At 44.4% G+C, this 24,419-nt stretch overlaps 1 protein-coding gene across 1 annotated transcript in view; it reads left to right on the forward strand.

Moving 5' to 3' along the window:
* LOC104019868 (alpha/beta hydrolase domain-containing protein 17B-like) overlaps positions 1-19,812 on the forward strand; it is a 31,146-nt gene extending 11,334 nt beyond the window's left edge. Inside the window, exons 4-5 of the mRNA XM_087770756.1 lie at positions 18,253-18,432; positions 19,341-19,812. Of these exons, the coding sequence (XP_087626882.1) occupies positions 18,253-18,432; positions 19,341-19,560 (400 nt within the window). The 3' untranslated portion in view covers positions 19,561-19,812. The remainder of the gene's footprint in view (positions 1-18,252; positions 18,433-19,340) is intronic.
* The last annotated feature ends 4,607 nt before the right edge of the window (positions 19,813-24,419 follow it).

A 24,419-nucleotide genomic window follows, 5' to 3' on the forward strand; every position in this document is an offset into this window, starting at 1 on the left:
ATAGATGTAAGCTAATTTGGTGGCCAAATGCTTCCTGAACATAGAGGCAAAAACATTAATATCTCTTCTTTTCATAACCTTGAGTGCAAGGGGCACGTGAGTATAAATATGCACACACATACACACACCCCCCTACATGCAATTCTTGCAAGTTAAATTGCAGCCCTTGTGCTGGAGGCTGCTTTCATTTGTGAGGCAGCAGACCAGAAAAGGAAAAAAGCAGATGCAGCTTCTGAGTTATCCCCATTTTTCACTTGCTTTGATTATTTTAATAAGGAAGCAGTACTTAGCTATGCTGACTCTGGAAGATGACAAGATAATTCATTGTCATCATGTTTGGGAAAGGTGCACAATGTTCCCATATTCATGGGCGTGGGACTATATAAAAGCTGCAAGTGAGGACACTTTGATTGTCATAGCTATGAAATGTTGAAATGCCAGTAGTCATTCTGGGGTATACCCATCTTCTGCTTGCCAGAGATGCCTTATGACCTAGATCTAACTTTAGGAAGCCAAACAACCTTGTTACTGTTGCTTACTGTGGACCTCACCTGGATCCTGGGCCCTCTTACCTGCTTCACAGGTCTTCTATTTGCCAGATAGTCCAGCTTGATGCTTGCTAGCCAACAGACGCATGCATTCATGCACTTATCTGATGAGCGCTCCACAGTTGCAGATCCCCTTTGTTGTGGTTTAACCCCAGCTGGCAACTAAGTACCACACAGCCACTCACTCACTCCCTCTGCAGTGGGATGGGGGAGAGAATCGGAAGAGTAAAAGTGAGAAAACTCGTGGGTTGAGATAAGAACAGTTTAACAGGGAAAGCAAAAGCTGCGCGCACAAGCAAAGCAAGGAATTCATTCACTATTTCCCATAGGCAAGCAGGTGTTCAGCCATCTTCAGGAAAGCGGGGCTCCATCACACGTAATGGTTACTTGGGGAGACAAACGCCATCACTCCGAACATCCCCCCCTTCCTCCTTCTTCCCCCAGCTTATATACTGAGCATGATGTCATATGGTATGGAAATGCCCTTTGGCCAGTCTGGGTCAGCTGTCCTGACTGTGCTCCCTTCCAGCTTCTTGTGCACCTGGCAGAGCATGGGAAGCTGAAAAGTCCTTGACTTAGTGTAAACACTACTCAGCAAGAACCAAAACATCAGTGTATTGTTATCAACATTATTCTCATCCTAAACCCAAAACACAGCACTATACCAGCTACTAGGAAGAAAACTAACTCTATGCCAGCTGAAACTAGGACACCCTTGAATACCAGCATGGACCCTCTACTTGTCTGATACCCCTACCTGGACCTGGAGCTTACTACTTGCAGGCTAGTCCAGCTTGAGGTTTTCTAGTGAATTGCATATGGGCACCAGGTTGAGGGAAGATGCAATCACTTCCCCCCTGCCCCCCAAGAGCTGGTGCCCGGGTACATGGGCTTGTGACCCAAAGCTCTGTTCCAGTTGCTAATGCTGAGCCCCATACTGCCTTTATTCACCCTGTTTTCCCTCCCAGTAGTAGCTGGTTCTCAGGACACATGCCATTCCCACCCCAGTGGCTAGTGGCCAAGACTTTTACCCATTCCAGTGGCTGGCACTGAGACTTCTGCTTGCTCCAGTTGCTGATGCTGCAGGCCCAGGGATGCTTACAGCCTTAGTCTGACTCAAGTTCCTGACCCCATATCTGCTCATACTGGTCTCACCAATAGCTGACACTTAGTCCTTGCAGCATACACATGCATGAGATAGTTAAGAAAAGATTTAATAAGAAGATAGGACAGACTGCAGTGATCAGGTGCAGGGCTCAGTCAGACAGGCATACTGACCGGCCCTATTTTACACCCAGCTGGCCCCTCTTATACCCTTTTCTGTCTGTTCCTCCCTGATTCCTTTTCCCTGCACATTCTCTCATCAGTTGGCATAGTTCCACCGCCCCCCCCACCTCAAATATTCCAAATCTTGTTTCCCACTTATCAGTTACAAAATCCATGTGTCCTTCTCCAAAGCTGTGCCTGGAGTTTAATGGCCTGTTAATTAGTAACTGGAGGCTTTTGGTCTTTGGCATTGTCTCCATTGTCCCTTGTCTACCAGGTTTGTATCTCTGTGTTCTTGTTTATGCCTTCCCCCTTTACTTATTTTACCCTTTTGCATTGAAAAGGTCCTTGATTAGATAGCCTCAATGAAGCAGAAGCTCTCACCTTCCACATACCCTTACAAGGAAAAACAGTCTAAATTTATCATGAAGAGAAATTTTGCCAATAAATGTACTGTAACTTTGTAAAGTTTAGAAAAGGCCAAACCAGTGTGAGAAAGGCTGAGGTGCAGTTTGTTGATTAGTACATACGTGGACTATGAACTTGCTTCCCATAAAGCAGTTCCCTTTTTTTTTTTTTTTAGCAGTGTTAATTGCATAGGCCATAGAAGAATGTTGATCTGAGTTGAGGAAGAGGTATATGCTCATAAATTTTATTCATGGCATAGAACGTGTATAGCTAAAGATGTGGAACATGTTCATGCCCTTCATGTTCTGCAATTTGCAGCTGTAATCTCATGTGTTATGTGCATGATGACAAAAGGTCCTGAAACCTGCATTTAAAATTTCCTTAGGATGTGCCCCCTTGTTCCATGTGCCCCAAGTGCTGTATGTTGCAATAGCTTCACCAACAGTAGCCTCTCTAGAGCGTAAGGGTCAGCAAAGTGTGCTGTGGTAATTCCAGCTGGTATCTTCTTGGTTTAAGGTGACTAAAGTCTAAAAAAAAAAAACAAAAAAAAAAAAACCAAAAAAAACCCCAAACATTTGTTAGAGCCAGGCATGCATTTGGCAGTTTGCATGTCAGTGATGGTAACAATATATATCTGATCAGTAGGGAGAGGAAAAAAGATGACTGCCACTAAGATAAGTGTTTAGAAAAAATATAGCAAAGGTCTTCTGTTAAAGAGGGAGACGCAAAAATATGAAGGAAATTATAAAGGAATTTCTACTAGAGCATGTTGTGAAGATTGTCATCACAATTATTCTGCTCTCTAGCAATGCTCAGCCCATATTTTGCCTGTTACCTCTCCCAATTACTATTCTTATCTTGAATTCTTTATGCCCCATGTTGGGTGCCAGAAAGGACTGGTGGCCAGGTGCCCACCAAGCTGCTCTCTCACTCCCCCTCCTCAGCGGGACAGGGAGGGGAGAAAATAAGATGAAAAACTCATGGGTTGAGATAAAGGCAGTTTAATGAAGAAAAGCAAAGGCTGCACAAGTGTGAGGAGGAAGGAGTGGTAGAGATGTGTGATGAACTGATCTCAACCCCCATTCCTTGTCCCCCTGTGCCACTCTGCAGAAGGAGGTAGAAAAATCAGGAGTGAAGTTGAGCCTAGGAAGAAGGGAGGGGTGGGGGGAAGGTGTTTTAAGATTTGGTTTTATTTCTCATTACCCTACTCTGATTTGATTGGTGATAAATTAATTTCCCCAAGTTGAGTCTGTTTTGCCTGTGACGGTAATTGGTGAGTGATCTCCCTGTCCTTATCTCTACTCATGAGCCTTTTGTCATATTTTTCTCCCTCTGTCTTGTGTAGGAGGGGGAGTGATAGAGCAGCTTGGTGGGCACCTGGTGCCCAGCCAGGGTCAACCCACCACAGCAGCACTGTTCAGCAGTAGCCAAATCATTGGTGTGTTATTCATACCGTTCTAGCTACAAATACAAAGTGCAGTGCTATGAGGGCTGCTATGGGGAAAGTTAATTCTATCCTAGCCAGACCCAACACACTTTGATTTGATGCTTTTTAATTCTTTGCCAGCAAGTTGGCTGACCTGGTAAGAAGGGCTTTAAACTAGGAACTGTGGGGGAGGCAGAGTTACCAGCAGCCCTGTGTGGGAGTGATGGACAGGATTGACAAGTAAAGAGCTGGAGGTGATGGGAATGAAAGGGAATACATAATCAACAAAACAGGGCTTAAGTGGGATCATCTCCAGCATTTGCATGTAAGCAAGGAAGTGCCTACAAGGCACTGTTATGGGGAACACACCCACTCCCACACATTCTGGGAAATCAGCATGTGTGGTGCCTCTCTGAAGTGCCTATATGCTAATGCTTGCAGCATGGGGAATAAACGCAAGGAATTAGAGCTCTGTGTGCAGTTACCAAGACTACAATCTTGCTGAGATCGCAAAGACATGGCAGGATGGCTGGTATGACTAGAGTGCTGTAATGGAAGGATACAGGCTGTTTAGGAAAGATGGGCTGGGAAGACAAGGAGGTGGAGTTGCCCTTTATGTGAGAGAACAGCTAGAATGTATAGAGCTCTGTCTAGGGATGGATGATGAGCAACCTGAGAGCTTATGGGTAAGGAATAAAGAGCAGACCCATATGGGTGACATTGTAGTGGGTGTCTGCTATAGGCCGTCTGATCAGGAAGAACAAGTGGATCCATCCTTCTACAGACAGCTAGGAACAGCCTCACCTTCACAGGCCCTGATCCTCCTGGGGGACTTCAACCACCTCGATATCTGCTGGAGGGACAAGACAGCAGGGCATAAGCAATCCAGGAGGTTCCTGGAGTTCATCGATGACAACTTCCTGACCCAAGTGATAGAGGAGTGTTGTGGATTAACCCTGGTATCCAGCTAAGCACCACACAACTGCTCCCTCACTCCACCATAAGTGTGGACTTATCCACGTACCACAGTCCCTTAGGGGTGTACCTGCTCCAGCGTGGACGTATTCATGGGCTACAGTCTTTTCAGGGGTATACCTGCTCCAGTGGGGACTTAGTCATGGGCCACAGTCTCTTCAGGGGTATACCTGCTGTGGCCTGGACTTATCCACGGCCACAGATGCTTTGAGGTGTACCTTCTCCTGCATGGACTTATCCAGAGATCATAGTCCCTTCAACTCGAGTTCGCACTGGAGTTCCAGCCTGTCCAGTACAGCAGCACAGAAACAGCAGCAATGCCCTAGCCATCTGCCAGCCCAGGTGCATGGCCATTGCTGTTATCAAAATGTTCCCTGGCACAGCAGAGTAAGATGATAAGCATTACAGCAAACAGCAGCCACTAACAAGCACTAGACTAATATACAGTAAGGTAAGGAAGCTCCATGGCAAGTACAAGAGCCTGCCAATTAATACCTAAACAGCTATAAATTCAGTCTAGCACACTCCAATGAAATCTGTTGTTATCTCAAACCCTTTGAGACCCATGTTGGGTGCCAAAAAGGACCATTGTGGTTTAACTCCAGCTGGCAACTAAGCACCACACAGATGCTCACTCACTTCCCCCATAATGGAATAGGGGAGAGAATCAGAATAGTAAAGGTGTGAAGTTGTGAGTTGAGATAAAGACAGTTTAATAGGTAAAGCGAAAGCTATGTGCATAAGCAAAGCAAAATAAGGAATTCATTTGCTACTTCCCATGGGCAGGCAGATGTTTAGCCATTTCCAGGAAAGCAGGGCTTCATCACATGTAATGGTTACTTGGGAAGACATGCTGTAACTCCAAACATCCTCCCTTCCTCCTTCTTTCCCCCAGCATTTATTGCTGAGCATAACATCATATGGTATGGAATATCCCTTTGGTCATTTGGGGTCAGCTGTCCCAGCCGTGTCCTCTCCCAGCTTCTTGAGCACCCCATCCTACTCACTGGCAGGGCAGTGTGAGAAGCAAAAAAGGCCTTGACTCTGTGTAAGCACTGCTCAGCAGTAACTAAAACATCAGTGTATTAACAATGCTTCCAGCACAAATCCAAAACATAGCACCATACAAGCTACTGTGAAGACATTTAACTATCCTAGCCAAAACCAATACAAAGAGCCAACAAGGAGAGGTGCTCTGCTGAACCTCCTGCTCACCAACAAGGAGGGGTTCATTGAGGATGTGAAGGTTGAAGGCAGCCTTGGCTGCGGTGCCCATGAGATGGTGGAGTTCAAGATTCTGAGGGGAGGGAGCAGGGCAAAAAGCAAGCTCACAATGCTAGGCTTCAGGAGAGCAGACTTTGGCCTCTTCAGCGATCCGCTTGGAAGAGTCCCATGGAATAAAGCCCTGGAGGGAAGAGGGGTCCAAGAAAGCTGGTTGATATTTGGGGATCACCTCCTCCAAGCTCAGGAGTGGTCTGTCCCACAAGCAGGAAGCCAAGCAAAAATGCTAGGAGGCCTGCATGGATGAACAAGGAGAGCCTGGCAAAACTCAAACACAAAAAGGAAGCATACAAAGGGTGGAAGCAGGGACAGGCAACCTGGGAGGAATACAGGGACATTGCCCAAGCCTGCAGAAAAGCAGTTAGGAATGCCAAAGCCCACGTGGAGTTGAATCTGGGCAGGAATGTCAAAGGCAACAAGAAGGGCTTCTGTAAGTACATAGGTGACAAAAGGAAGACTAGGGAACATGTGGGCCCACTGCTGAAAGGGGCAAGGGCCCTGGTGACACAGGACGTGTATTGAATTTACATGGCAAGGTTTTGGTAGTGAAGGGGGGCTGCAGGGATGGCTTCTGTGAGAAGAGATCAGAGTCTGGCCCCATGCCGGACAGAGCCAGTTCCAGCCGGCTCCAAAACGAACCCACAGCTGGACAAAGCTGAGCCTATCAGCGAAGCTGGTGGCACCTCTGTGATAACATACTTAAGAAAGGGTTAAAAATGGCACCTGTGAGAGGAGTGAGAAAAAAACCGAGAGAAACAACCCCAAAGACACCAAAGTCAGTGAAGAAGGAAGAGGAGGAGGTGCTCAAGGCACCAGAGCAGAGATTCCCCTGCAGCCTGTGGAGAAGACCATGGTGGAGCAGGTTGTCCCCCTGCAGCCCATGAAGGACCCCTGAAGGAAGCTGCAGCCCGAGGAGAGCCCACCCTGAAGCAGGCTCATGGCAGAAACTTTGGCCCATGGAGAGCAGCCTACGCTGGAGCAGTTCTTGAAGAACTACAGCCTGTGGGAAGAACACATGTTGGACAAGTTTGTGAAGGACTGGCTCCCGTGGGAGGGACCCCACGCTGGAGCAGGTGAAAAGTGTGAGGAGGAAGGAGCAACAGAGACGAAGTGTTATGAACTGACCACAGCCACAACCCCATTCCCCATCCCCCCTGCCCCGCCGGCTCATCAGGGGAGGAGGAGGTAAAAGAGTCAGGAATGAAGGAGTGAAGTTGAGCCTGGGAAGAGGGGTGGGATAGAGGGAAGGTGTTCATAGTTTTGTCTTTGTTTCCACTCAATTTTTAATTAGCAATAAATTAATTTTTTTTCTCCCCATTTGAATCTGTTTTGTCTGTGATGATAATTGATAAGTGATATCCCTGTCCTTATCTTGACCCAGGAGCTTTTCCATCTTATTTTCTCCCTCCCACTACTGAGGAGGGGGAGTGCGAGACCATCTGGTTAACCCACCACAACATGTAAAAGGCTGAGGTCCAGAATGCCTTCTTCATATGGGCCTTTACCATTAGGTTGTGTGATAAAGCTCATCTGCACAGCCACAAAGGAGCTCAGAGAGACAATGGCAGGCAGGGGAGCCCAAATAATACCCTGCTGGGCTACTGCCAGGTCAATCACAGGGGCCATCAGCCCATCAAAGGCCCATCTGCACAAGCCCAGAGGAGCATGGGGTGCACAACAGAAGGCAGGAACCCAAATCAAGGACTCCTGAGGAACAAACACCTTGTCAGGGTACCTCCAAGGGCTCTCCTAGCAGAGCCCTCAGCCCCATTGTCCAGATGTGAAACCCATCATGATGAGTCATTGGGAGCAGCTCTCCAGATGACCTTTTGGGCTAGAGGGGGTTGCTGGCTGTAGCGAACACTACACATCAAGGTTATCCCACCAGATCTCCAGCCGACCCAGGCTTTATACCCCCAGCAGTAGGCGTGTCATGTTATAAGGGGCGGAGACAAGGGAGGGTCGACCCTTAACTCTTTCCGTACAGCACATGATCTTCCGGTCGCCAGCCCTTATCTTTACTACATTTCCCCCTCCCTTAGCTCCAGTAGTTCTGGATCTTGCTGGGGAAGCTGCGTGTAAAATAATCGATATATGGTAAGACTTATACAGACACGCATCCGTTACGTTCATAGATTTTGCCCAGTCCAGCCAGTAGTTCGTCGCGGCTCCCTCATTATTCCCCCACACCATCAGGATGCATAGGGAAATGGTAACCTGTCAAGATAAGACTCAATAGATTGATTAATGTCTATACGGTCGAATATTTCGACTTGGTACCCATTCTAGCGTCCCTTTCTCGGTTTGCACACACGCATACCCACGCCCCAGGCAACGGAGGGAATAAGGGCCCCCCCATTCACGGGTTTGCAGGTCCCGTACTTGAACCAAAGGGTAAGGCCCTTCGTTCTCATCGAGCCGGAAATGTGCCTGGGTTGCAGTCTGGGTTTTACAGGTGTTCACTCGAATGGTATGATTTAAGGTAATTAGTGCCGTCGTCAACAGATGCTGTGCCCGAAATAAGGGAGGGTCAAGGGGAGGGGGAACCCCTGTTCCTGGGCTTATCTTTTCCCCCTCCCTAAGTCGGTCGAGTAACTCTTTTAATGTGCGGTGCGCGCGTTCTACAATGCTTTGGCCCGTACTGTTATAGGGAATGCCATGACTCAACCGAATATCCCAGCGCGCGCAAAAGTCCTTTGTCTTCTTGCTGACATATGCCGCTCCATTATCTGTTTTAATTTTTTGTGGGATGCCAAGTTGCGCCATACAGTCCTGCCAATGTAAAATAACTGCGAGAGCATTTTGTTTAGCATGCATAGTGGCTAAAATAACTCCACTGCAGGTATCAACTGTGACATGCAGATACTTACGTGGATTAAAGGGTTCATAAATCGTAACATCAGACTGCCATATTTGGTTGGGCTGCAACCCTCGAGGGTTTACCCCTGCCTCCCAGAGGGGACCTTTGGAACACACAGGACAAGCAGCAATCACAGAGCGAGCATCTTGCAACGTAATGCCAGCGAGCCTAGCTAAAGCGAGCACTCCACAGTGGAGCAGCTCATGCAGGCGGAAAGCTCACCTTAGGTTAGAAGTTTCTTCAACCGCCAGTACGCTCTTTGCTAAGCTGCCCGCTACTTCATTCCCGGCAGAAAGAAAACTTGGTATGGAACTATGACTATTAACATGGATAGGGCAGACAGGAGCGGTTCTCATTTGCAGTGCAGTGAGCAACATTCCGGCAATCTCCGACCTTGCCCCAAGTGCCCATCGGCACTTCTTCAGTAACATACACATAGCAGGAGTCTGTGATTAGATCCAAGGCCTCTTCGGGCCATTGAGTGAGAGCCATCCATACCGCCTTGGCCTCAAGATACTGCACGGATTGCCCTTGATCTTGATAACTAATGTGGGTCCACTGACCATCCTCCTGCCATGTAACAACAGCTTTCCCAGTAAACTGTCTTAGCAACACTGCGGTTTGTGGATTTGCTTGCGTACGTGCACAGTCAAGCAATATCGCCTCCTTAGCCTGCTCAGGAAGTCGAGCAATCTGGAGCGCCGCTTGCAGCCGGTCTAAAAACTTTGTGAAGGGCTCACTTAACGATTGCCGTATTTGCACCCATGGAGGCTCCCTTTTATCAAGGGCCGCGATGATGCGTATCGCTTCCTGGGCAGCTTTCGAAGATGCAGCAAAATCGCGGCCCCGCATTCGCTGAGCCTGTGCCTGAGGAGTTGCAAACTGCCCTTCACCCATCAACTGCTCCAAAGTCACTCCTGCCATGGGATGGTTGGCCTGTTGTGCCTCGATAACAACTTGGGTGCACCGATTCCTCCACTCCTCCCTAAACAATACCATCATCGAGGGGGTCAATACGGCCCGCATCAACTGAATGATATCAAAAGGTGCAAGCGGCGTTGCAAAAACACAGTCTAGTAGGACTTGGGTCTCTGGGGAATTTAATCCATGACTTTTCACCGTTGTGGCCAATTCTTTCACCAACTTCGCATCTAACGGTTGCCATTCATATTCTCCACCTGGGGCTGCTCGGATAGGAAATGCTTGAATCGGAGGGGCCTGGAATCGCACTCCTTCCAAGACACAATTTTTTGCAATCATCCACCAATCCGTCCCGATTGCCCTCTCTTTCGGCATTCCCCCTGGCATAAGACTTTCCGCATTTGCCACCACCCCTCTCAATCGGCTGATCAATGCCTCGAGTTCCCTTGAAACCTCGTTAGTCCGTCTCAGAAGCGGGGGCAGATGAGCAACAATCGAGGATCCGTCGCCGCCCCCTTCGCCCTCACTGCTATCAGAGCTCATGGGGTAATCGTGTACAGGCTCCCTCCACTGTGAGGGAATACCAGTTTGATTTCCCATTGCCCCAGGGATAGGGGTTCCCTCTGGTGGCTCAGGTATCACTAGCAGTGCCGGGGGAGCCCTACCACTCCCCCCCAATGTCCTGCGCTCCGCTCTCTGTGTGTCCAGCACTCGTCGATCACTGGGATACAATGGGGCATCCTCAGGTGTTTTGCCTTCCTTTTCTCCTTCCCACCATCTTCCTTCACGTAGTTCACAATACCGCTGGGATCCCACATCGGCTCCCGGGACCCAATCCAGCAACCTATCAGTTAGCTCCCTCTCCACACATTGTTGCAACTCGCCCCAGGGGTACTGAGGAAGTGGCAGATCCGCCGGTGCAGGAGGTGCCGAAGGTTCCGTGGGTGGCCGCTCTAAACTCCCCACTTGTATCGGGAACACCTTTCCCGACTCCTTTGTTCCCGCTGTACCATAGTCTCCCTGCACCTCCCCTTCCTCCGTTGGCTCAGCCCCCAGTAACAACGGTTCCGTCTGTGTCCCACAGGCCACTCCTTCCCAGCCAGCCTGTGTCCCCTCTGAAACTAAACTTGTTGGCTTTTCGTTCCCAGGAGATTCATGCCCCATCAGCTCACCACGTGCGGCAGGCCGGCGCCGCCTTGCCGCAAACCCCCTCTTGAGCACCCTTGTCGTTACCGACTTCAGTACCTTTATGAGTTCCGCGAGCTCCATCGCTGTTGCCTGATCACGTCGGGGTCACCACTGTGTAGCAAACACTACACATCAAGATTATCCCACCAGATCTCCAGCCGACCCGGGCTTTATACCCCTAGCAGTAGGCGTGTCATGTTATAAGGGGCGGAGACAAGGGAGGGTCGACCCTTAACTCTTTCCGTACAGCACGTGATCTTCCGGTCGCCAGCCCTTATCTTTACTATAGCTGGCTAGGGGTGGGACATATGTGATTCATGGGAAAAGCAGTTTGGGATCACACAAAACTTATTATGGGATGTTTAGGGGAGGAACCAAAGGTAGGACAAGGGAGGGGTTTAGGTGATTCTGGGAGGAACAAGAGTGGGAAAATAGAATCATAGAATGGTTTAGGTAGGAAGGGCCCTTTAAAGATCACCTTTTATGCCCAGGGGTTGCATAAAAAATGGAGGGGTAAGGGGATAAAAATGAGCCAGTTGCATGTAAATAGTTTGCTGGTCAATATGCTTGTCTGGCTATGCCCTGAGCCTGATCAGCATAGTCTGTCCTATTTTCTTATTTAATTCCTTTCTAATTTTTTCCTAGGTGAGGGGTCTTTAATCTGTGTGCATGTGTGTGTATGAGGGTGTGAGTGTGAGCAACTGGAGCCAGGCCATGGGTCGGAGGGCCCCTGTGTCTGTGGTGCCAGTGACTGTAGCGAGTGAAGGTATGCGAGTGAGTGTGTGATTGCTAGCGAAGATCAAGCCAGTCTAGCTGGCAAGTAGGTAAAGTAGCTTGGGAGCAAGGGAGCAAGTGGGTTTCTAAGGGCCAGCTCTGAGTGCGAGAGCACCTGTGTACCTCTAGGGGTGAGGGCACAAGGGGATTGGCTGTGGGACTAGGGGAGTCCTGGCCAGCTCTGTGTGTGTGTGTGTGCGCGCACGCGCACAAGACAGTCTGTACCAGCAATTGGAGTAGGACTGCAGCCTCAGTGGCTTGTATGTCCAGATGCCAGCAAATGGGAAGACTGGGATCCAGGGGCCAGCTACTGGGAAGACTGAACATCTGAGCCCAGCTGCTAGAGGGATCAACATTGTACATATATCTATATATTCTCAGTAGTGGCCTTCCATCCTGTCCAGCCAGAGAGGGGAGCAGTATGAGGCCATTGGTACTATTTATGTTCATGTGGGTGCTCTGAGTGTCTGTAATCTGTGTGGCTGACCATGTATATATGTAGTGTATATGTGTGCCTTGTGTGTGTGTGTGTGTGTGCGCCTGCTGGGAATACATCTTCAGCCTAGCTACTGATTGGACAAGGGGGCGTGGAGCGGCGGCAGCCTCGCCTGTCTTGGGCTGTTATATCCATCATGATATATTGTAGCGTTCGTTACATATCAAGGTTATACCGGCGGATCTCCAGCCGACCCGGGCTGGGGAAGGAACAGTCAGCATACACAGTGTGGGTGTTCAGCTTCAACGTTTATTGCGCAGTAGTTTACCTTTATATTCCCAGCAGTAGGCGTGTCATGTTATAAGGGGCGGAGACAAGGGAGGGTCGACTCTTAACTCTTTCCGTACAGCGCGTGATCTTCCGGTCGCCAGCCCTTATCTTTACTACAATATATTTTCCTCTAACATTTACTAGTAAGACCGGCCTTCAGGAATCCCAGGCCCCAGAGACCAGGGGGAAAGTCTGGAGCAAGGAAGATGTACCCTTGGTGGAAGAGGATCAGGTCAGGGAATACTTAAGCAAACTGGACATACATGGGCCCTGATGGGATGCACCCACAAGTGCTGAGGGAGCTGGCAGATGTCATTGCAAGGCCGCTCTCAATAATCTTTGAATGATCATGACAATTGGGAGAGGTTCCTGAGAACTGGAAGAAATCAAATGTCACTCCTATCTTCAAAAAGTGCAGGAAAGAAGGCCTAGGGAACTACAGGCTGGCTAGCCTCACCTCAACCATGGGAAGGTGATGGAGCAATTAAGCCTGGGAACCATTTCCAGGCACGTGGAGGACAAGAAGGTGAGCAGAAACAAAGGTGATTGTGCAACAAAACTGGGCACAGAGGAGAACAAAGAGATGTAATCCCTCATTCTCTCCACAAGATTACTCACTCAGCAGAGAAATGGCATCAATGCCAGGGCTCTATGCCAGCCCAGGTGCATGGCCATTGCTTTTATCCAAATGTTCCCAGGTACAGTGAAACAGAGATAAGCAGAGAAAATGGAAGGTGAGAAGACTCGTGGATCGAGATAATGGCAGTTAAATAGGGAAAGCAAAAGCTGTGCGCACAAGCAAAGCAAAAGGAGGAATTCATTCAGTACTTCCCATCTGCAGGCAGGTGTCCAGCCACTTCCCAGAAAGCAGGGCCTCAGGGTGCACAACGGTTGCTTGGGAAGACAAATGCCATAACCAGAAATGTCCCCCCCCTTCCTCCTTTCCCTGAGCTTTTATTGCTGAGTACAACAGCATATGGTATGCAATATCCCTTTGCTCAGTACAGGTATGCTGTCCCAGCTCCCAACTTCTTGCCTACTCCCAGCCTACTTGCTGGCAAGGGGCAGGGCAGAGTGGGAAAGAAAGTCTTGATGCTGTGCAAGCACTGTCCAGCAATAGCCAAAACACTGGTGTGTTATCAACTCTGTTTTAGCCACAAATACGAGGCACAGCACCATACTGGCTGCTCTGAAGAAAGTTAGCTCCATCTGTTGAAGATTAACTCAGAAATTTAGAATGGTCTGGGTGTTTTATGCAAGATGTACTTTGCATATACTAAGTTTCTTGTTAAGGCTGTAATCAGGAAAGGACATAGTTAGCATTCTTTGAGGAAGGACAGCCTGGAGCAATTAGGCCTTGAGGAAGCAGTTAATCAAGATACTTGTGTGCATTGCCAACTTGGCAAAAAGACTCAAGGTCTGTGTATCCTTTACTGAACTACCCTCATTATAATACTAAAAATCATGCCCCTAGGCTTGGAGACCCGGGCCCGCTTAGACACCCTTCCCCACTGGGCGTGCGCAGTGATTTATAAGTACACTGTACCTTTAAATGAAAACGGGAGAAGAAGAAACCAATCAGAGGAGGAACAGATTAAAGTATAGCCAATAGGGATGTATGGCTAATAATCTCATGTAAGAAATTGTGTATAAACGTATCTCGTTTTGTGCCTGTCGGTGTGCTTGATTTGTGGGAAACCACCGAGCACACAGCTTTGTGCAAACCTGAAATAAATAAGCAATGTGTCTCCTGAGTGTGTGATTATTGGCCTATTGCACACCGGGCAAAGAATCCACTTTTTGGACAACGCATCCTAGGCAGACCCAGTACAAAGGGAAAGCAAAACATTCACTTACAGGCTTGCTCTCCAGAGAGCTCTGAAAACAAGGAACTGAGATATACCCATTCTTGAAAAATCTACATATAAACAATGAAATAATGGCAGCTTCAAAATGCACCATCTCTTTTATAAAAAACAAAACAGCATCTAATTTTAAGGTAAACAATGGGGGGAAAAAAAACCCAGGAAGCATACATAGTAAAGTACATGGTATGTAACACATGCTCAAGACAGGACACGGTTCTCAGTGTAAGTTTGACATTCTTTATACACTTGAGGCTAAATTCCAGTAGATCAGGAAAATTCATTTTTGCTGACCCCTTAATTTTCCTTCAAGTTCTCTTGCTACCAACCTTTCTGTCTTGCTTTTTGGTTCTGCTCCCTTCCCCCACTGCCTATTGTTTTACTCTTGTAGAAGTAAATTTACTAAGCAAGCCGAATGTACATGTTGGACTGATACCAACATTTTATAATTAAGTCCTACCTCCACAAAGTTCCGTGGAGCAATCAGTGAGCAGCAAAAGGAAAAAAAAAGACTACAGCTGGGAACATACTGTATGTTTGTAGTTAATTAATTAATGCATCTGAAACTCAGACAACAAAGATTTCCTAGACACTGATTTCTCAGTTAAAACTTCAAGCTAAGCATACAGATAGTATAATAACAGCATATATCTGTCAAAGCAATTTTCTCCATTTCTGAATTAGACAGAGCATAGACTTTATGGAGATGAGAAATAGAGGCATAACTCAACCCAAGCCCTGGGAAAAAGAATGCTACAATTAGGGTCTAGAAAAAAAATGCAGAACCACACAACCAACCTGTTAGAGAATCTGAGGTAATGACTGGACAGTAATGTTGAACAGAAAAGGCCTTGCTGACTTTACATATCAGACAGACTGCCTTAAAACTATTTTGGCCAACGTTTTCTATTAAGCATGGTGTTTCCTAGAATACATATGATTTATGTTGTTTACAAGTATAAGGAGTCACAGATGGTGAAATTTATTCCTGTGCTGAACTAATACAATGCTTAGACCGTTCTACATATTCAAACTAAAACTCAAGCGAGAGCTAAGCAATATACAAGCTTCTTGTTGGCTTCTGTTGCAGGGATGAATTTCATGCAGGTTTTGGATAAAGTCCCACCTGGATGTGAAACAGAATCATGCTCTAATCCTGAGGAATGAAGAACAAAGAAGCGAAGAAATGAACTTGTTAAACAAATACTTAAATGTGTATGATGAGAGATACTTATGCTTTCAAAAAGGAGGTGTCCTTGAGCAGGACTCGTCAGAACAAGAAGCCATCTCAAACTGCGTAAAAGTTGGGTCTTCTCCTTGGAGTGATCAATGATCAGAACATAAACTCTTAGAGATCCACAGTCCTGCAAACAAGGAGAGGCAAAGAACAGAATATTGTTCCTTCCCAAAGCTATGGATGCTTTTAGCTCAAATCTTTTCCTGTGCACAAAGGACTGTATAAACAGTCCACAACAATTAAAGACATCATCAGAAAGTCTGCAATTTCAGTTCATTTCACTTATCTAGTGTCAAACACTTTTGACATTGCTGTTTCAACTCATACACCTTTCAGAGACATAAAAAACCCCAAATCAAATTGATGTCGGTAAAGATTAACCTTGCTCATTTTATTTTATTTTTATTGCTGAGTACAACAGGAATGGGCAAGAATGTCAAAGGCAACAAGAAGGGCTTCTGTAAGTACATAGGTGACAAAAGGAAGACTAGGGAACATGTGGGCCCACTGCTGAATGGGGCAAGGGCCCTGGTGACACAGGACATGGAAAAGACTGAGGTACTAAATGCCTTCTTTGCCTCAGTCTTTACAAGTAAGACTGGCCTTCAGGAATCCCAGGCCCAGTGGGAAAGGTTGGAGCAAGGAAGACTTACCCTTGGTGGAAGAGGACCTGATTAGGGAATACTTAAGCAAATTGTACGTGCTTAAGTGCATGAGCCCTGATGGGATGCACGCACGAGTGATGAGGGAGCTGGCAGATGTCATTGCGAGGCCGCTCTTAATAAACTTTGGATGATCATGGTGATTGGGAGAGGTGCCTGAGGACTGGAGGAATGCAAATGTCCCCCCCATCTTCAAGAAGGGCAAGAAGGAGGACCCAGGGAACTACAGGGCGGTCAGCCTCACATTGATCCCTGGGAAGGTGATGGAGCAGCCAGTCCTGGGAACCATTTCCAGGCACGTGAAAGGCAAGAAGGCGATTGGGAGTAGTCATCATGGATTCACCAAAGGGGAGTCATGCTTGACCAACCTGATAACCTTCTATGATGAAATGACTGGCTTGGTAGGCGAGGGGAGAGCAGCGGATATTGTGTACCTAGCCTTCAGGAAGGCTTTCGACACTGTCTCTCCTAAGATCCTCATAGACAAGCCGTTGAAGTATGGGCTGGATGAGCAAAATGGCTGGGCTCAGAAGGTGGTGATCAGTGGCATGAAGTCTAGTTGGAGGCCAGTGTCTAGCGGTGTACCCCAGCAGTCTGTACTGGATCCAGTCCTGTTCAACATCTTCATTAATGATCTGGATGATGGGGCAGAGTGTACCCTCAGCAAGTTTGCTGATGACACAAAACTGGGAGGAGCGGCTGATGTGCCAGAGGGTCGTGCCAGAGGGACCTCGACAGGCTGGAGAAATCGGCTGATAGAAACCTCATGAAGTTCAACAAGGGGAAGTGTAAGGTCCTGCAGCTGGAGGGGAACAACCCCATGCATGAGTATATGCTGCAGGCCACCCAGCTGGAAAGCATATTGGCAGAAAAGGACCTGGGAGTCCTGGTGGACACCAGGTTGAACATGAGCCAGCAATGTGTCCTTGTGGCAAAGGCGGCTAATGGTATCATGGGCTGCATTAGGCAAAGTATTGCCAGCAGGTTGAGGGAGGTGATCCTTCCCCTTTATTCAGTGCTGGTGAGGCCACACCTGGAGTGCTGTGTCCAGTTCTGGGCTCCCCAGTACAAGAGAGACATGGACGTACTGAAGAGAGTCCAACGAAGGGCCACAAAGATGATGAAAGAACTGGAGCATCTCTCCTATGAGGAAAGGCTGAGAGAGCTGGGACTGTTCAGCCTGGAGAAGAGAAGGCTCAGTGGGGATCTTATTAATGTATATAAATATCTGAAGGGAGGGTGTAAAGAAGACAGAGCCAGGCTCTTTTCAGTGGTGTCCAGTGACAGGACAAGAAGCAGTGGGCACAATCTGAAACACAGGAGGTTCCGCCTGAACATCAGGAAACACTTTTTTTTCTGTGAGGGTGACTGAACACTGGCACAGCTTGCCCAGGGAGGTGGTGGAGTCTCCTTCCTTGGAGATATTCAAAAGTCATCTGGACATGGTCTTGGGCAACTGGCTCTAGGTGGCCCTGCTTGAGCGGGGAGTTGGACCAGATGATCTCCAGAGGTCTCTTTCCAACTTCATCCATTCTGTGATTCTATGATTTTTTTAAGCTTCAAAGCATTAATTTACTGTATTTTTGTGTGTTGAAATTTTGAGAAAATCATTATTAATCAGAATGACATTTTAATTGTTTTTTTATGCTCTGAGAACTGTTGTGAGGTGGGAGTTTTGCCTGTAGCTGTAGATTGATAATTGAGCCTTAGTGTTTAAGAAGTCTTAATTTAATTATAATCCTAGAAACTGAAACTGAAAATAGGAAATACTGATAGTAATTGAAAATAGCTATGGTATAGATGGATTCTATGAATATAACTGTGTTGATACGTCTCGACCGCTATCATTCAGGGCATAAGGCAAAAAAAAGTACTGCAAATACAAAGTAAATAATTTTCCTTTTATTTTAAGTCAGAAATGTTATAAACATGTTTGCTTGTTCTACCAGCTTCTGTTTCATAGTTTATCCTCTTCAGGAAATTTTTATCTACAGAGGGGCTTTTTTGTCTAGTTGTGTAGAAATTGATCTGTTTCATTTTAAATGACATTTCTGTTAATGTTTTTAATTTTCTAGGTATGGAATCCGCCCTGAAAATGTTATTATATATGGCCAAAGTATAGGAACAGTACCGTCTGTGGATCTTGCTGCTAGGTATGAAAGTGCTGCTGTAATTCTCCATTCTCCACTGACCTCAGGAATGCGAGTAGCTTTTCCTGATACGAAGAAGACCTACTGCTTTGATGCATTCCTGAAGTGAGTTGTGGGATTTTTTGTGCATGCATTTTTTTCTATTACAGAAGTTGTAGAATAGGGAAACAAGTAATATGGCAAATACTCTGAATTTTCTTTACACAGTTTAAAAACAATAATTGGAGAATAATCAGAGTGAATGAAAAAAACAAGAAACATTTGAGGGAGTTTACAAATCTTTGTAAATCTTTTAGGTTTTTCATATCATGAATCATTTCAGTGAGTATCTGTGTAAAAGTGATTAGTTTTCCTATACATAACCCCTAAATACTAACTTACTCTTGCAATGAATTGTTACTCTGGGTGACTATAAATAGTCTTTTGCATGTATTTCTATAAATAGCTAAGACTGGAAAAAATAAATAGACCTTAATTGAAGTAAATAGAGTCTTGTCATGTATTTCAGAACTATGCCATTAGTTGGCCATTACAAACTGGTACACTTTGCTAGAAGAATTGCTTGCATTTTAAATATCTATCTTCAAGGAGTTTCCCATAGAGGATCAAAAGTTAAGAACCAAAATTCCTCCAGTTCTGACAGGCTCTTTTTCTATTGAGGAAAAACTCTGAAGCAGTATTTTTATCAGTCCAATTACTTTGATTTTTAAAGTGAACATGGTAATGAATAATACCATTTTAAGACTGATTCTTCTGTTATGCAATCCTAGTAGTTTCCACTAGTGTTTTTCCTTTCTGTGTAGTTTTGCATATGCTACTCTAATGGCTTCCAGGGTGTTGATAATATCTAAATTTCTAATCATTTAAGCAATTTTAAAATTTAATTACGCATTTTACTTTTAATTACGCATTGTACTTTTAACCATTACAAAAAATTAAATTAAGACTCTCTGGTCCTTCAGGAAGGTTTAATAAAGCTGACTGTGTTCATGGATATAATCTTTTTCTTACAGCATTGACAAAATCTCTAAAATAACATCTCCTGTGTTAATCATCCATGGGACTGAAGATGAAGTAATTGACTTTTCACATGGCCTAGCATTATTTGAGCGTTGCCAGAGACCTGTAGAACCACTGTGGGTAGAAGGAGCAGGCCATAATGATGTGGAACTCTATGGACAGTACCTTGAAAGATTAAAACAGTTTGTGTCACAGGAACTGGTGAACTTGTAATTTTCTTTGTGTATTTACATGCTTTTTCATTTCACTGCAGAATTGCACACCTTGATAAATACATAACATAAAATCTGCAGGTTGTGTTTTGAAATAATGTTGGTTCCCTTCATTAAATGTACAGGTAATGATTTGTCAACATAATTAATGAAGGTTTTAATGCCAGTATTATAAACTGGAATGACATGATCATGCAGTAAAGCTTGGCAGTTCATATTAATTTGAGGGCTTTTTTTTCTTTTTAGATGTACAAAAAAATCACAAGGAATACTGTATGAAATATTAATTACATAAAATGAAATGCTGTAAAAGTGTTGCCAAATGCTTTAGCATATAAAAAAAAAATTATAAATATTTTTTAAATATCTCAAAATGTACTGTGACTTACTCTGTTGCACAGGTGTAAAGTAAAAAACACACTTTTGAACAGTTGTCCTGTAAAAATGCAATAGCCATTAAATTTGGGCAAATACTCATATATATAATGAGAATAGACAGTCACTGGAAATGACCTATGCCCTGTGATGGAGGGAGGGGCTCAAAATAGATTTCTTTTTCCATATTTTTCATGCCTTTTGTGCTTAGTTTTGCATTAGTTGTTTTGTTTTGTTTTGTTTTGTTTTGTTTTGTTTTGTTTTTTAACCTGAAAGATAAGGGTCAAATTTACCCAATCATCTTCTCAGTGATCCTGGTCTTGCCAAAATAATGTCACAAGTTATCATTTGTATAACATAAATATAATTTACATGATTGCTACTAAGGCCACTAAGTACTTCTTTGAAATCAGTAAGCCTTTTAGAACTTAGAAAAACTTTGTGAGCAACATAGTTTTAAGCATTGTAGACATGCAGTATTTCAATAGAAAGAACCTAGAAGTTTATCCAACTTCGCAATAAACAATTTGCAAGTTTGAAGATGTCTGTTCAGGCTTACTTTTGGCTATTTAGTGTAAGAGCTTGTTTTCTGAGCATTGCATGGAAATTTCACCAGTCACTCCAGGACAGTATGAGGAGGGGACAAGAAGATAACATTGACATTTTTCTGTTGACTCATAGTAAATTAAACTTTGTAAGATGCCTTTGTCTTGAATGCATTTTGCTTGAATAAAACTATGAAAGATAATTATAAGTAGCCTAATTTGTAAACAAAGTAATATTCCAACAGTGCACGCTGTGCTTGTAATTTTAAGGCCTTATGCAGCTTAATTGTTCTGTTTATTTTTGTGATTGTTTGAGAGTATTATATAATTAAATGTCTTATCAAGTATTGTGAAGACTTTGGTTCAGATCTGTTGATTAACAGTAAACAAAATTCCATACACTTGCTGTTCTTTCTTTTTTTCTGAAAAGAAATAGCAACTGTTAATTGTAAATCAAAATAATAAGCAACTCCTCACTTACTCTAGGAAATCAAAGAGCTAATGCAGTAATGAACTGTTAGATATTGGCAGATTTCTATATTGGCATCTATTGCTCTCATTACCCTCCTATCCCCGTGTCTCAATTCATACTTCTTTCTGCACTCAGCTGTTCAATATACAGGTTTTCTGTTGCAGAGTTGCATTATAAACATTCTTTTGTAATGAATTCAAGTTTATCTTTCATTGAAATCATCAATGACTTCTTGTCTTGTGCTTCCTGGGTTGTTATTTAAATATAAAGGAATTTAAGATTGTTCTCAAACAACTAGCTTTTTGTTTGCTTTTTTGATCAAGTACAGATCAATGTGTTCTGAACTTCAGACTAGTATTGAGGCACAATAATATTAGACTCGTAATTTTCATCTTAATCCAAGATTTTGCAATTGGAAACACACTTCAATGGATATGTAACTCAGCTTTATTACATCATACTTTATATATAATTTGATTTCGGTTCCTTACTACCTTTCAGCCACTCTGATTTATATGGAAATCCTGAGCCTTTTTAATGAATTAGATCTGTTTCCAGAACCCTCTTCAGAAATCCACAAATAAAGAGTGTGGAACTGCGATGAAAAGTGATATAGATCGGCTGGTAGTATTGCAAATTGCAGGCAAATGATCAAGTGTTATCACTAGAACTATCTATCTGATTTCTGAATTGTATGCTGGGGAATGCTATAGCACCCTGTAATTGAAATGATAAAAAAGGTGGCATAGCCATTTTGCTGCTCTTGTTTCTGTGTTTTGTTGAGGCAGAACAAAAAAGGCCTAATAGTGTTATGCCTTCAGTAGATGCAGCTGTGCTGGATTACACTGGTGAGTAAAGATTCTGTTCTCTTAGGGACCATTTATGAATGGTTAATTACTACCAGTTTGTTCTGATTCATATTCTACACTTAGATTTTTTTAGATAACTTGTTTACTGAAGGAATTGAAATAGCTTTTATGCATAGCCTTGTATTTTGTATCATATTATGGCAACAAATCTTTTATTGACATAAAGCAACTCTGAGCTATTTCAACTAGAAGGAAAACATTTCACATGGTTGTTGACTTGTCCTTAAACCATCATTTTGGTGAAATCGACAATGGGCTGTTGTTTTATGTTATAAATACAATTGTCTCATGATAAATAAGAGTTGATTCAGCATTCATTAATAAGACAATGTCTGATTTCAGAGAAAGGAGCATTTTGTGAACCATGTAGACTTATTCCTTTTTTTCTTTAACAGCCAAATATTTGACACTAAACTATCTTTTCAGTTTTGGAAAGCTGGCAAATCAGCCTTAAAAACACTTAATTTATGTAAAATGTGAGGTGACTTTCTAAAGGTGTGGTCTTTTGGGTCATGTTTTGGTCCTGTGCTGTCTCATACTCCCAGGTACAGATTTAAAAACAAACAAAAAAGTCACAGCAATCATCTCCCTTCTGTTTACTGTCTGCCTGCAGTGGCCAAGTGATCTAGTGCATAGTCAATTAGCTACTGTAACTGACTGATTTCAAACCTGCTTTCCTTTTCAATCTTTTTTAGTGAAAAAAATGCATGCTTTTACTTTTGAGCTTTTTTAATTAAATGCCATTGTGCAGTGATGTAGTCATTGCCTCCTGTTGTAGAATATTACAGGTGCTGCAGATACAAATTTTCCTCAGTGTACAATAGGCATTGTTAGTGAGTATTTGTCTTGATCAGACAAAAATACAAAAATGAGGAAAAAATTGTTTGAGAAGCAAAGGAGGAAGAGGCATCCTGAATAAGTATGGTATGGAAATCCTTCTTTAAATGGTTGGCAGTAGGAATATTTGTGCACCGTCATTGTACACCAGCTCAAAAGTGGAGGAGACTGTTGAATTACAAAAATTATTGTTATTTAGTGCTCCTTACTATGGATGCGTCATCTTTCAGTAACAGAAAGACAACAAAAAGACTACTATAGAAAAAGCCTGCATCTGGCTCTTAATCCTGAGACCATCAGTGCTTGATGTGCTGGGACTGACTCTAATACCCAAATTTATACCACAGACAGTGTCATAAGAGCTTACATTGGTATCCTACTACAAAAGGAAGATTGAAAAGCTAAATGGAACATAGGCATGCTATCCTAAAAAGAGAAATGCTTGAAAGATATCCTAAACCTTCTCAAAGATGGGAATGTTGCACTTACAACTACTGTTATGTAACATGTGATAGGCTGCTTCTCTTTCACTTAAATAGTTCAGATAACAAAGTCTGACTCTTTTTATTCTTGAAAAAGTTAACATGAAAATTGAGTGTAAGTAGCCCTAGATTGAAATTTCATCATGAAATAGCTTTAGAACTCTTGACAGATTGTATTGGGTGTACATGGCAAGGTTCTGGTAGCAGGAGGGGCTGCAGGGGTGGCCTCTGTGAGAAGAGACCAGGGGTTGCCCTGTGCCAGACACAGCCGGTTCCAGCCGGCTCCACAACGGACCCACTGCAGGCCAAACCTGAGCCAATCAGCAAAAAGTTGGTGGTGCCTCTGTAAAACATACTTAAGAAAGGGCAAAAACGCCACACATCATAAAGGAGGAGAGAAAAAAAAGTGAGAAACAGCAGTGCAAACACCAAGGTCGGAGAAGGAGGTGCTCCAGGTGCCAGAGCAGATATTCCCCTAAAGCCTGTGGAAGAGAAAACACTGGAACAGGTATTCACACAATAGCCCATGGAGGACCCCACACAGGAGCAGATTTCTCCTGAAGGGGCTGCAGACTGTGGAGAGAGCCCACGCTGGATCAGATTTCTCCTGAAGGGCTGCAGCCTGTGGAGAGGGCCCACACTGGAGCAGGGGAAAAATGTGAGGCGGAAGGAGCAGCAGAGAGGAACTGTTAAGTACTGACCATAACGCCCCCCATTCCCCATCCCCATCCCCGCCCACCCCCACCCCCACCCCACCCCCTGTGCCACTACTCGGGGTAGAGGAGTCAGGAGTGAAGGAGTGAATTTGAGCCTGGGAAAGGGGGGGGAAGGAAGTGTTGTTTTAATTTTTGTCTTTGTTTCTCACTATGCAAATCTATTTTAACTGGCAAGAAATTAGTCTTCCCCAGGTCGAGTCTGCTTTGCCTGTGACAGTAATTGGTAACCAATCTCCCTGTCTTTATCTCAACCCATGACCTATCCCATCCTATTTTCTCCCCCTGTCCTGTTGAGGGGGACTGAGTGAGCAGCTGGGTGGATGTCCAGCTGCTGGCCAAGGTTAACCCAACACACAGATACAGAACTTTTTAACCAATTTGCATTGAGCGAATATTAATTGTAAAACAACCATAGAAAGAAAGAGTGTTTTCCTGTGAAGAAATTCTACACCATACCTCCTTTAATTATTTTCTTCTAGCATTTCTCAGGTGTGATCTCTTGTTGTTTCATTTTGTGAAAGTAAGCAAAATTTTAGCATATTTCTGAGAAAGTGCCAAGGAAAA

The sequence above is a fragment of the Nipponia nippon genome, unplaced genomic scaffold, assembly GCF_047370975.1.
Source record: "Nipponia nippon isolate SJK-2023a ecotype South Korea unplaced genomic scaffold, ASM4737097v1 scaffold_33, whole genome shotgun sequence".
Taxonomy (NCBI): domain Eukaryota; kingdom Metazoa; phylum Chordata; class Aves; order Pelecaniformes; family Threskiornithidae; genus Nipponia; species Nipponia nippon.